Source organism: Lepidothrix coronata, unplaced genomic scaffold (assembly GCF_001604755.1).
Source record: "Lepidothrix coronata isolate B3197 unplaced genomic scaffold, Lepidothrix_coronata-1.0 Scaffold78, whole genome shotgun sequence".
Classification (NCBI taxonomy): Eukaryota; Metazoa; Chordata; class Aves; order Passeriformes; family Pipridae; genus Lepidothrix; species Lepidothrix coronata.
In genome coordinates, this window is record NW_016690258.1 from 3,291,459 (window position 1) to 3,303,686 (window position 12,228).

At 65.1% G+C, this 12,228-nt stretch overlaps 4 protein-coding genes across 5 annotated transcripts in view; 1 reads left to right on the top strand and 3 right to left on the bottom strand.

Annotated features, from left to right (window-relative positions):
* The window catches only part of IFRD2 (interferon related developmental regulator 2), a 5,590-nt gene extending 2,055 nt beyond the window's left edge, over positions 1–3,535 (top strand). Inside the window, exons 2-12 of the mRNA XM_017819846.1 lie at positions 64–180; positions 273–357; positions 490–614; positions 690–847; positions 1,057–1,107; positions 1,449–1,618; positions 1,711–1,816; positions 2,021–2,158; positions 2,304–2,432; positions 2,507–2,602; positions 2,715–3,535. Of these exons, the coding sequence (XP_017675335.1) occupies positions 64–180; positions 273–357; positions 490–614; positions 690–847; positions 1,057–1,107; positions 1,449–1,618; positions 1,711–1,816; positions 2,021–2,158; positions 2,304–2,432; positions 2,507–2,602; positions 2,715–2,795 (1,256 nt within the window). The 3' untranslated portion in view covers positions 2,796–3,535. The remainder of the gene's footprint in view (positions 1–63; positions 181–272; positions 358–489; positions 615–689; positions 848–1,056; positions 1,108–1,448; positions 1,619–1,710; positions 1,817–2,020; positions 2,159–2,303; positions 2,433–2,506; positions 2,603–2,714) is intronic.
* A 221-nt stretch (positions 3,536–3,756) lies between these two features.
* On the bottom strand, positions 3,757–5,623 carry LSMEM2 (leucine rich single-pass membrane protein 2). The gene is made up of 4 exons (XM_017819847.1): positions 5,602–5,623; positions 4,266–4,409; positions 3,975–4,184; positions 3,757–3,893 (listed from the first exon to the last, which is right to left on the bottom strand). The coding sequence occupies exons 1-4, from the start codon at positions 5,621–5,623 to the stop codon at positions 3,757–3,759; spliced, it is 513 nt and encodes a 170-aa protein (XP_017675336.1).
* Positions 5,624–6,062: 439 nt separating this feature from the next.
* HYAL3 (hyaluronoglucosaminidase 3) lies at positions 6,063–8,815 on the bottom strand. The gene is made up of 3 exons (XM_017820024.1): positions 6,868–8,815; positions 6,670–6,759; positions 6,063–6,511 (listed from the first exon to the last, which is right to left on the bottom strand). Exons 1-3 carry the CDS (start codon positions 7,762–7,764, stop codon positions 6,158–6,160), a joined length of 1,341 nt encoding a protein of 446 aa, XP_017675513.1. The 5' UTR covers positions 7,765–8,815; the 3' UTR covers positions 6,063–6,157.
* Positions 8,816–8,928: 113 nt separating this feature from the next.
* NAT6 (N-acetyltransferase 6) lies at positions 8,929–11,178 on the bottom strand. 2 transcript variants are annotated; one of them, XM_017820026.1, is made up of 2 exons: positions 10,604–11,178; positions 8,929–9,716 (listed from the first exon to the last, which is right to left on the bottom strand). In XM_017820026.1, the coding sequence occupies exons 1-2, from the start codon at positions 10,800–10,802 to the stop codon at positions 8,995–8,997; spliced, it is 921 nt and encodes a 306-aa protein (XP_017675515.1). In that variant the 5' UTR covers positions 10,803–11,178; the 3' UTR covers positions 8,929–8,994. The 2 variants fall into 2 exon arrangements, with proteins under 2 accessions (XP_017675515.1, XP_017675514.1); XM_017820025.1 differs by having other exon boundaries at positions 10,589–11,178.
* Positions 11,179–12,228: the final 1,050 nt, after the last annotated feature.

The following is a 12,228-nucleotide window of genomic DNA, read 5'->3' on the forward strand; positions in this document are numbered from 1 at the left end:
GGTGACGCGGGTGACGCGGGTGACGCGGCCGGTCTGACACGTGTCTGTCCCGCACCACCGCAGGCGGCCCCGGCAGCGCCCGGGCGGGCTCGCCCGGCAGCGAGGAGGAGGCCGGCAGCGAGGTGCTGAGCCACTGCAGCAGCGCCAGCGAGGGCGCCAGCCCAGCCGAGGAGGGACCAGGTGAGCCCCGCGGACCCCCCTGGTGTCCCCACGTGTGTGGCGGTGTCCCCCACCCGCGGGCTCCCCGCCTTCACGTGGTGCCGCCCGGGCAGGGAGCGAGGCGGCGAGTGAGCAAGGCCAGGAGGAGGAGGCAGAGGACCGGCTGAAGGAGCACATGGACAACCTCCTGGACAAGAGGTGAGGAGCGGCTGCCACCTGCCGTGGGCGCTCTTGGCGCGCTGCCCATCCCTGCCAGCGCTGCCAGCCGGGGGCAGGGACGTGCCATGTCCCGGGACACCCTGGACTGTGACGTCCCGCGATCTCTCGTAGCGCCAAGACGCGGCAGGCGGCACTGCAGAGCCTGCGCCTGGCCTTGTCCTCCAAAACCCTGTCCGAGTTCCTGCTGGAGCGCCGCCTCACGCTCACCGACTCGCTGGAGAAGTGTCTCAAGAAAGGTCAGGGCGCGGGCGGGCTGCGGGCGGCGGGGCTGGTGACCCGGGTCTGAGGGAGGTCTCTCGTGCTGCCCACAGGTAAAGGGGACGAACAGGCGCTGGCGGGCACCGTCCTCACCCTCCTCTGCCTCCAGATGGGCTCCGGCCCGGAGGGAGAAGAGGTGTTCCGCAGCCTGAAGCCCCTGCTCGTCAGCGTCCTGACAGACAGCATGGCCAGCCCCAGCGCCCGGCAGAGCGTAAGGCCCGGCCCCTTTCCTCCTGGGGACACCTCGGTGCTGGGGAGAGCCTTTGGGGCCCCTGCAGTTGCCGGAAGGTGATGGGATTGGGTGTTGTACAGAGCAGGGGGGCAAGGCAGAGGCACCCCGCCTGGCTTCTCTTTGGTTGGGTGCTGGATCTGTCCTGGCACTGCCTTCTCTGACTGCCCTTTCCTCACTCCTCTCACTAGTGTGCCATGGCCCTGGGCATGTGCTGCTACATTGCTGCTGCTGACCTCGAGGTAACTGCGCCTGAGTGTCGCCCGTACCCCTGCAGGAGGGCACCCGGGGCTGCTGTGCCACCTGCCCTCAGCCCACGATGCCAGGGCAGCCTGGAGCTGAGCTGGGGTAGGGGTACAGGGACATCAGTGACAGCCCAGGCCCCTTCCCTGGGCAGTGTGGAGCTGAGCTGGGGGGAGGCCTGCCTTGCAGAGATGGGGTGTTCTGGGTGGAGGAGTCTCTCCTGTCTCAGGGAGTTCCTGGTGCCCCTGGGCATGGTGGGTCCCCTTCAGTCCCCAGTGCACAGCTCACTATGGCATCTTCATGTCAGCTGTGGTCTGACTGGTGAGTTTCTCCCCTCCAGGACCTGATTTCGTGCCTGTCCTGCTTGGAGGGGGTCTTCAGCCCCCCCAGCACAGGTGAGGCAGGCTCAGCACCTGCCCAGCACGGGCCTCTGCACTGCAGCGCGCTCCAGTCATGGTCCCTGCTCCTGACCATCTGCCCCCCCTCCCACCTCAGGAGCATTTTGGACAAGTGAGTGGGGTGTGGGGTGAGTGGAGGCTGGTGTGGGGTAGCCAGCTGTGGAGTAGAGAGTCCCTGACTGTCCTCCTACCTCTCTGTCCCAGTCGCTGGCTGCAGCTGCCCCCACTGCTGTCCAGCAGCAGCGTCGCCCTGCGCATCCTGGCCGGGGAAACCATCGCACTGGTGTTTGAGCTGGCCCAGGACCTGGAGGTACAACAGTGGGTGGGCAGTAGCCAGGTGGGAGGGAGCTGCAGGCAGCAGCACCCTGCCTGTGCCCTGGCTGAGCTGGCACTGACTGGAGTCACCAGCAGGTGTCCAGGCAGAGGGTCTGGCCTGGGTGATCTCCCTGCCCTGTCATGGCCATGGTGGCAGTGCCTGGAGCCACATCCCTCCAAATCCTCTGCTTTTTGGCAGGAGGACTTGTGCCACCAAGATACAGAGCTCTTGTGTGCCCAGCTCAAGGTCCTGGCTACTGAGAGCAACAAGTACCGAGCCAAGACAGACCGACGGAAGCAGCGATCCATCTTCCGGGACATCCTGCGTTTCATTGAGGTGCTGGAGGCTGGTGGTGCCCTTCCCTGCCAAGCCCCTCGCTGTATGGCTGCTGCCCAGCTGCCTGGTGATTCCCCTCCATGGAGAGCCAGGGACACGTAGGGCTGGTACCTGGGTTATTGCTGATGCCCCTCTCTCTGTTCAGAGTGGGGAGTACCAGGAGGAGACCATCCGATTTGGCCTGGAGTGCATGTACCTGGACAGCTGGGCACGCCAGCGGACCTACCAAGCCTTTAAAGAGGTGCTGGGCTCTGGCATCCGCCACCACCTCCAGGTAGGGGCTGGGGAGACACACCAGGGAGTGCCGGGCTGGTGGTGGTGGGTGCTGACATGCCCCTACTTCTGTAGAACAACGAGCTGCTACGGGAGATCTTTGGCCTCGGGCCCCCCTTGGTGCTGGATGCGGCTGCTCTGAAAGCCAGCAAGGTCTCCCGCTTTGAGAAGGTGTGTTCCACCTCCCAGATTTATGCCCACAGTCCCCTCCTGTGCCGCTGATTGAATCTAGTGGGCACCGATGAAGCATCCCTAACCCATCTCTTCTTCCCTCTCCTTCCAGCACCTCTACAACTCGGCCGCCTTCAAAGCCCGCACGAAAGCCCGGAGCCGTGTGCGGGACAAGCGGGCAGATGTGCTGTGATGGGCAGAGGGGGCAGAGCCCCCAGCCCACCTGGACTGCAGACCCAGCACTGTGAGGGGCAGGTGCCCCTAGCCTTTGGGCTTTTATTCATGTACAGCAGAGTATTTAATGCCTGGAGCTGCCCCACCGGGGGCTGCCCCCTCTTTTATTTTTTTAACCAAAGAAAGGAAGGATAAAAGAAGAGCAGGGGGAGGTGGTGGCGTGTCTGCTGTGTGCCTGCTCTGTGGCTGAGGCTCTGTGTGGCACAGTGGGAAGGGCTTTCACCAGAGCTCCTGCAGCCCCTTTTAGAGGCAAGGCTCATGTCCCCCCCTCCCCAGTCCTGTGGGGACACCAGGGTGGCCTGGCACAGCCTGAGGGGTGATTGAGAGGGCAGAGCTGTGCGAGGCTGTGGGGCAGCTGGCCTGGTGTCTGTGCCTGTGGCAGGAGCACTCGCTTTCACTTGCCACGCTGGGCACAGCCCCTGCCTCCACAGCCAGCCTGGCACCAGGGGTGGTGGCAGAGCAGTGCAGGGTGGCAGGCCTTGCTCAGCCCAGCCAGCTGCTCAGTCTTAGCCCTTTTTACAGCCAAATGCTTTATATGAAATAGTAATCTTGGGGGAAATTAATTACGGGGGGGCAACTGCCCAGGCAGGCATGGGGCTGTGCCAGCTGGCAGTGCCTGCCACTCCGGGAATGTATCTATCATGGTGATTTTCTAAGACTTTGATTGTAAGAGGTAATTAAAAGGCTAATTGGAGGGTGCCTTCTGCCTTGTTAAGAGGAAGGGCTGTCACAGAGGCGGGTGCCGGTCCTTACAGCCCTGTCCCTTTCTCTCGCAGCCTGGGGCGGGAGCCAGGATTGCCCCTGTGCCCCGAGAGGCAATGCTGCCGGGTCTGAGCAGGTAAGGCTGCCCGTTGCCCCCTCCTGCCCTTCGCTGCCCCTTCCCGTGGTGGCCTGGAGCCCGTGGTGGGGCTGGGAGCAGCTCAGCGGTGCCCGCCAGGCTGGGTGCTGGCGTTGAGGCGAGCCCAGAGCTGCCTGCTGGCTGCCCGCAGCTGGTGCACGGCATCCTCTTGGCTCTCCAGCCACTGGGCCAGCGCCCGCACGGACTGGCTCTGCAGGACTGCGGGGAGAGGATGAGGACATGTTGGGGACAGGCTCACCTGCAGCACCCCAGCCCCCTGCCCTGCCCAGTGTCACATACCACTCAGGTAGATGGCCAGCGTGGCCAGGACCAGGCTCGCCAGTGCCAGGAGCACCAGCAGAGCCAGCAGCAGGGGGTGGCCAGGGCCGAGGCAGGGGCAGGGGCTGGCAGGGGGCACGGGGCGCAGGGTAGGCAGTAGCGCTGGGGGCACGGGGGACACGGGCCGAGGTGGAGGCCGGCGGAGGCTGCTGGAGGGAGCCGGGCCGTTGCCTGCAGGCAGGGCAGAGAAGAGGTCAGAACCCAGTCACAAGCACAGCCAGGGCTGGCAGGACCACCCCCCAGCGTTCTCACCCTCTGTGCCCTTCTGCCCGCCCGAGGCCAAGTGCAGGTCGCTGATGGACTCCACGGGGCACAGGCTGATGGCTCCCGGCTCACTGCTGTCGGGATCCCCGGGCTCTGCTGGCGCAGCACCCTCAGCCCTTCCCATGCTGTCTGCTGGAGCAGAGGCAAAGGGTCAGCGTGTGCCCTGCCCACAACCCCTCCCTGCCCCAGGCACCCCTGTGGGACCAGACCCCTGGGGGGGGGCGGATCCCAACCTTGGCAGCTCAGTGCTGTGGTGGGGCGGGCAGCCAAGGCCGGTGTTCCCTTGGCACAGCCCTGCAGGCGGGGCAGGCAAGCGCTGGCTGTGCCCCCCGGCCCTGACGCTGTCATCGGAGCACTTAGCAGGCAGGCACCTGGTGGCCACGATTCCAGAGCCTCCCGGAGCCTCGTTAGTGGGACTGGAATCTGGCCCTGGCTTGGGGGCAGGAATGTGCCACCCCCTGGTCCCGATAGCCCGGGCACTTTGGGGCTGGCTGGGGCTCCCAGGGCCAGCTGGGAGGCAGTGGGCAGGGCCAGGGCAGTGCCAGCCGGTGGTGTGGCTCAGCTTGCCCTGCAGGCACCGTGCTCAGGCATTGCTTGGGGATGCACAGATGGAGGTATGGGATGTGTGCTGTGCCAGGGGGACCTGGTGCCCACTGCCCAAGTGGGCACATCCCTCATGGGAGTGAGGGAGCTTTTTGGAAGTAGGCATGGCTCCAGCACCATTTCAGGAAGCAAGCATGGGGTTGAGGGAAAGGGTTCTTTTCTAGGTGTTTGCGCATTTTTGAGCAGTGGGCAGGGCCCACGTGCTGTGCCCGTGGCGGAGCGGGGCAGGCTGGCACTGTGCCCATTCCCAATCCCTCTTGGGGTCAGTGGCGTGTCGCAGGGCAGCATGGCGCCATGCTGCTGCTGTCCAGACTGTGAGTCACCCTGCAGGTTGGTGGGCATCAGGGCTGGGGAGCCTCAGCTGGTACCCAGGTCCCCTCAGACCCTCCCCAGGGCCCTGCCTTTGGCCGGGGGCTGGCCCGTGGGTATCCCCATCACCCCTGCATCTGCTTCCCCCCAGCTGGGGGACAGAGCTGGTCACATAGGTTTGGTGCAGGGGGCTGTGCCAGCCAGCTGCCTGCCCCCTCCCCAAACCCTGCTGCCCTGCACCTGCAGCCCTCCAGGACCCTCTTCTTCCCTGGGCAGGTATCTCTGCCCACAGTCCCCCTGGCAGAAGGCACCATCTGGCCACTGCTTCTATCCCAACCCCACAGTCCCATGCCACCCAGTCCCCCCTGGGGTGCCAGGGCCCCCACCAGCCCCCAGCCCGCTCCCAGTGTACCTTTTGCAGCCTCCCTGGGCATGGCTCCCTCTGCCCTGCGCCCGGGCAGTGTGAGTGGGCAGTGAGGTGGTGCGGGGCCCCTGGGAGCTGGGCACTGGGTTGCCAGTGCGCCAACTGCGCTGCTTAAAATAGGATAGTGAGAAACACAGTTGGGGGGGGATAAAAATAGCTGTGGGGAGGGGGGCCTGGTGGCGTTGACAGGGCTGCCAGCAGCACAGTGCCAGTGTGGCAAAGGGACAGCAGGTTGTGGCAGCGCCCCATACCCTTTCCCAGGATAAAGGGGCTGCCAGCTCACCAAGGGATCAGGGCAGAGTCCATGCAGGGAAACTGAGGCCCCACTGGACCCATCCAGAGCCAAACTGGGGTCTGTGCCATCTCTCAGTAGCAATGGCAACTGTGCCCAGCCTGGGGGCACCACAAAACCCCCCCACCCCAGCTTTGCCCACAAGGACCATGCCAGCTCTGCCAGGAGGATTTATTTAAGTTAATGAGACCGTTAAGAAGTGCCAGCAGCAGTGCTGCCAGAGCAAGGGACCGTGGTAGTCCCCAGCCCGGGTCACCAGCCCCATGTGCCCTGTGGGGGGCAGGTATCAGAGGGTGGGAGGTCCTTATGCCCATAAAGGCTGTGAGTGTGGGTGGGCACCAGGCAGGAGGCAGCAGGGCCAGGCCAGACCCGCTGCGCACAGCGTTCGCCTGCCCAGCCACGGTAGCAGTGGCAGCGGAAGGCAGCCGGTGGGCTGGCACTGGGGCCGAGGTGCAGGAGGCTGCCCAGGTCATGGGGCTGCTGGCGCACGCAGCGCCCGTGTCCATGGCACTTCCTGTAGCTACACTCTCGGGCTGCCGCTGTCACATTGGCCACGTAGGGGCCCAGGATGGACACGAGGTAGTGGCGCAGGCTGGCACAGCTCTCCTGGGGAGGAAGCACCACTGAGAACCTGCCCCAGAACCGGAGACCCTCTGGTCACCCCTCCCCAGCAGGCATCAGGGACGTGGCCATCCTGTATGTCCCATGCCACCTCCTGCTGCCCACCATGTGCCGGCCCCAGTGCAGTGCGGGGCCATACTCACAGCTGAGCGGGAATAGGACATGTCTCCCCAGAGCACGAGTCCAGCTGCTCCCAGCGCTGCACTCTCCCCAATGGTGTGCACCAGGTCAGCCTGCCAGGAACAGAGACATGACCAGGCTGGGGAGGCACAGGCTGTGTCCCTGTGCCATGCAGAACCCCCTGGCACACACAGTACCAACTCCGGCCCCACAGTGCTTACCAGCTCCAGGAACTGGGGTGAGCGGCGGAAGGAGAGACGGGAATAGGCGATCACGGGCAGGAGGCCGTGGGCCCCGAAGGCGGCCACACGCAGGGCCTCACGCAGCCGGTGGTGGACGTAGCGGTGGCGCAGGGCAGGTGGCAGTGCTGGTGGCAGGTAGATGCTGGGGTAGAGGGCCGAAGAGGCGGCCCAGAGCCAGCCCAGCCGGTTGTTGCGCTGCACCTCTGCCGGCTGGCACTGCCCGGTGTAGTTGGCCTTCTTGGCCCAGTTTCCATTGAGACAGTCAGGGAAGCGGTAGAAACCCCAAAGCCCTCGTGGGCGCAGGGTCTGGCCCAGCAGAAGCGTCTCTTCCATCAGAGCCTGTGCCGCCTGCTCAAACTCCTGCTGGGCCAGCCGGAGCAGCCGCCGTGCCGGCAGGGTGCCATGCCGGTCCCGCACCCACTGCTTCGAGGCTGCCCGGTATATCTTTTTGGTCCCCCAATTTTGGGCCCAGAGGGGCCTCCACTCCTCCCAGTCCACCACGGCCAAGCCATGGAAAGCAGGGCGCAGGAGGAGGTGGATGTCCTCAGCCACCCTGGCGAGGTGGAAGCCAAGGGGGACGCGCTGGGGGATGCCCCCATTGTGGGGGACACCCTGCCGTGACAGGTAGGGGTACAGCCCAAACTTGTTCTTGTAGAAGATGGTGATGTTCTGGCCCATGAAGCAGCCGTCCTGGTTCTCCACGATGCCATAGTCACTGAGAGGCAGCGCCACACCGAAGCGGCACTGGCAGCGCCCAGTGGGGACGTTCCACACCACGGCAAAGGGCTGGCCGCCTGACAGGGGCTCAGGTGCTGGGCTCTCCCCGCTGGTGGTGCCCAGTGCCAGGCACACCCACAGCACCAGCACCAGCACCATCCCCCCTCACTGGCTGCCTGCAGGGCCAGCACCCTGCAGGGAAAAGAAAGCAGTGGGGGTGAGGCTGCGGGGCACAGCAGGCACCCCAGCCATGCTGGCACTGCCACCCTGGCATGCGGCAGACTAGGATCAACCACAGGTGCCAGGTGCCCCACAAGCACGTGCTGCCCACCCAAAAACCCCACAGGACTTGGTAAACTTGAGGGTTTCAGACCCCTCCTGCCTCAGCACTGGCAGTGGGCACCTCTGCCTGCTGCACGCTGGGGTCGAGCCCCTGCCTGCCACCAGCACAGCCATGGCACAGCTCTGGAGTGGCACTGCAAGCCACAGACCCCAGTGCTTCCATTTTCCTGCTGGCTCCCAATCCTGCCTGTAGTGGGGGCACCATGACCCTCTCCTCCCCATTTCACCACAGCACCTAGCCCAGCTGGGTGCCCTACTGAGGGACCAAGCCCCACAAGAGGCGTGGTGGAGCCAAAGGCACAGCTGGGTCCCTCATAGACCAGGCAGAACCAGAGGGGGCTGGTGCCCCTGCCCAGTGCTGGCCGGCTGCCCGGGACAAGGGGATTAGACGGCGGACGGGCCCAGGGGCCGCGTGATGCAGCAAGGGCAGCGCTAATCCCCCGGCGCGAGGCCGGACGCTCTCCCTGACCTTCCCGCTGCCATGCCTCTAGCTCTCACTGACGACGGCTGCCTCGGGGTGGGGGGGCTTGGCCACCTGCCCCCCTCGCCATGCAGCTCAGGGACCTGACTCTGCAGCCCCACTGCCATGCCATACTCCCCCTGGTGCCCCTCCAGCCATCGTGTGCCTTGGTTTACCCATGGCTGCTCAGTCGCAAGAGCAGTGGCCATGCTGGAGACCACCACACACCATCAGCCCCAGCTGCCCTTCAGTGAATCCCCTGAGTGGAGGAGACACTGCTGGGACTGGGTGGCGCTCCTGGGATCAGGAGCCCCACCACCAGCCCCACAGCCTAGACTGGATCTGGCTCCCAGCCACACTGGTGGTCCCACAGCCATGGCCAGGCGAGCCGGGAGCCAGGTGGGAGTGGAGTCAGTGTGCCCAGGCAGGGCAGGGTGTGAGGACCCACCCAGCAATGGGGCCAGGGTGAACCAGGGAGGCTGGGGGAGCTGGTGCCAGCCCTGAAGAATGGCAGGCAGTCAGGCAGCGCCACAGCAGGCAGCTCCTGCCTGCACTGCTTTTAATCACCGTCTTGGGGCCCCAGCCCCTCAGATGTCCTTCTTCATCCAGAAGATGGGGAGCCCTTTGGCGTCGCGGTGGGGGGTTTTCAGGAGGCTCTGCTTGCTGTTCTCAGCCAGGACACCCCTCGCCCAGATCACAGTCGGTGGAGGGGGGGGTGGTGGGACAGTGAGGGGTGGGAGGGGAGGCGGGGGGGCAGAGGGTACCCTTGGCCTGATGGTGATGGCAGCACCAGGAGGGGCGGAGAAGAGCCGCAGCACCTCGGAGGATATGGCAGGGCTGAGGAAGGCCACGCTCTGCACCGGCTCACCCAGGACATAGCCCAGGTGGGCATAGAAATGCTGCTTGTCGTGGGTGGTGAGGTGCAGGCAGCCAAACCCCCGGGCCCGGGCCCACCGCTCAGTGGCCTCCATCAGCCGCCGCCCGTAGCCCTGGCCCCGCAGCGCCCGGGCCACCACCACGCTCTCCACATAGAGGTCACGGGGACGGCCGACCACGCGGGAGAGTCGGACATGGCCCACCAGCTGGCAGGGACCCTCCCGGGGGCCAGGGATCTCGGTGGGGCCCCGGCTCCGCAGCAGCAGCAGGCAGATGGGAAAGGCGTCCGAGGAGCGCTGGAGCGTGTGGAGCCGCGACGCCCGGCTCTTCCCCCACTCCTCGCGCAGCAGCTCAGCACAGGCTTCCAGCAGCTCCGGCCTCTGGTGCAGGGGGACCAAGCTGAGCTCCTCTGACACCGAGCCCATTCTTCTCACTGACAGGAAACCAAGCAGGCCACAGTTTAGAGGCAGTGGGGGACAGATCATGTGTGTCCCCCCCAGCCCAGCACTGGCCCCAGTGCGGGCACAGTTCCCCAGCAGTGCAGACAGATGAGTTCATAGGGATTAGCGGCAGGTCCAACGTCAAACAACAGTGGCAGGGAAGTGCCACGTGGTGCCAGCTCCAGGAATCTGTGCCTTGAGACTTGCAGGCAAGTCTGGCACTGCCAAACCAGCAGAGGGGCAGGAGGCACAGTGCTGGCCTTGCCCCCTCCCCAGCTCTGCCACTAGCTCCTGCCACCTGGCCACCTGTCAGACCAGCCAGCTCATTACATGTGTCCCCAGCATGGAGGTTCCAGGGGGCCCTGACAGCCTCTGAGGGGTCACAACCACCATGTGGTGGGGATCCCTCTCCCAGCCCGGTGGCTGTTCCCATTGCGAAGGAGAAGCCGCAGGCAAAAGGCAGGAGGAACCGCCACACCCGTTTATAGAATGGGGTTGAGCAAACTGCTCCACTTCCCCTCTGGGGGGTGGGGAGAGCTTGGGCTCGCCCTCCCACACCCTCAGGGTGCCCCCCAGTAGCCCCCCTAGCTCCAAGATCCCTGACTCCCAGCTCAGCCCGCAATGACCCCTTCAGAGGCCAGACAGCACCCCAAGACCCCACTGGCACCCTCAGTGGGTGATGGTTTTCTTGTATCCACCCAGCAAACCCACACCAGGACCCCAACAGCACCTGCCTGCCACTCACTCTGCCTGCACCCACCTTCCCTGTGCTTACCCTGCTCACTCTCCCCCTGCTCACTCTCACCCTGTTCACTCTCCCCCTGCTCACACTCACCCTGTCCACACTTAACCTGCCCACACTCACCCTGCTCACACTCACCCTGCCCGCTCTGCCGGCTCCTGCGCCCTCGGTGCCTGCGCAGCAGCACGGCAGGAAGCAGCCCAGGCTCATGACCAACCACAGAGCCTGGTTCTGCTTCCCTGGTGTGAATGACACGTCTGTCCAGGGCCCCACGGCAACCCCACTTCCCCACCCTGGACCCTGACACAGGACACCCATCCTGCCTGCATCCCCCCATCGCTCCAAACCACTCGGCACCCACACATGGTGCACAAATAGAAACGGCTTCACCCAGCTGATCGCTGCCCCCACCTCATGGCTGCACGTCCTGAACACACGGTACCCACCCCACCACTGACCACCATCTCTGACCATCACTGACCCACCACTGATCCATCGCTGACCCCAGCACTGACCCCATCTCTGACCCATCACTGACCCCATCACCCAGCACTGACCATCACTGACACATTATTGACCCCATTATTGTCCCACCACTGGCCCATCGTTGATCCCACTACCGACCACACCACTGCCCTATCACTGGTCTCATCACAGACCCCAGCACTGACCCACCACAAGCCCACCAGTGCCCCGTCACTGCCCCGCCCCCGGGCCCCTGCCCCGTCCCGTTCCCCCTCCCGCCGTGCCCCGGTCCCGCCCGGTCCCGCCCGTACCGCTCTCCGGCCCCGCCGCCGCCGTCACTTCCCGCGCCCCGCCCGCCCCGCCCCGCCCCGCGCGCCCCCGGGCGGCCGGAGGATGCACCGCCCGTGCCCCGATCCCGAATTCCCCGCAGCCGCTCACCCAGCCTTGGCCGTGGCAGGACGGCGGCACACCCACCCTTAGCCACCCGGCCCTCCGCAGGGCCTTCCTCGCCAGCCGCCAGCCCCAAGGACCCCATGGCAGACCTGCAGTGCCGCAGCTCCGCTTCCTTCTGGAGCAGAGCTGCCTGAGGTCCTCCTTCCCTCCTCCCCAAGGAGTCGGACACCGTGGGGGAGCTCTCCATCCGTCTCTTCCGAGTGGTGATGGGCCTCATGGCTGAGATGAAGCTGATGAAAAAGGAGGTGCGGGTCAGCCCTGCACTGCTGCTGCCACTGCTCCTTCACCTGCACGACCAGGACAAGAGCATGGCCAAGGTGGGATTCCCCACCTGCCCGTCCTTTGGGTAGTGCAGTGCTGGCACTGGACTCTTCAGATGTGTCCCCCTGAGGTCCAGCTTGCTGAGTCCCCAGGCAGAGACCCCCTCCCTGCCCACTGCTGCCTTTCTGCTCCTGCTGCCTGGATGGATGGGGTGGTGAGTCCTTGCCCATCTATCTGCCTCCAGACCGCCCCTGGCATGAGTTCCTGCAGCCTCAGCCTGGACAACAGCTCCACAGCTCCACTTGGGGCCACCAAGGCCAAAACTTTGTAGCCCCGACAGGCTTCCAGCCAGAGAGATTGGCTCTCCTTGTATGTCCTGGGGTGCTGAGCATGGGAATAACATCATTCCCTAGCTGGTGCATCTACCTACACGTGCTGGGATAGGCTCTGAGCACTGCCACTATGTCCCTGATGGTGGTGGTTGTGGCATCTCTGCTGCTCAGTAAGCTTCTTCAGCGAGGACTCTGCTGGGGCACAAGAAAGCAGCAGTCTGAGCCCTAGGATGCTCTCCAGGTTGGAAGATC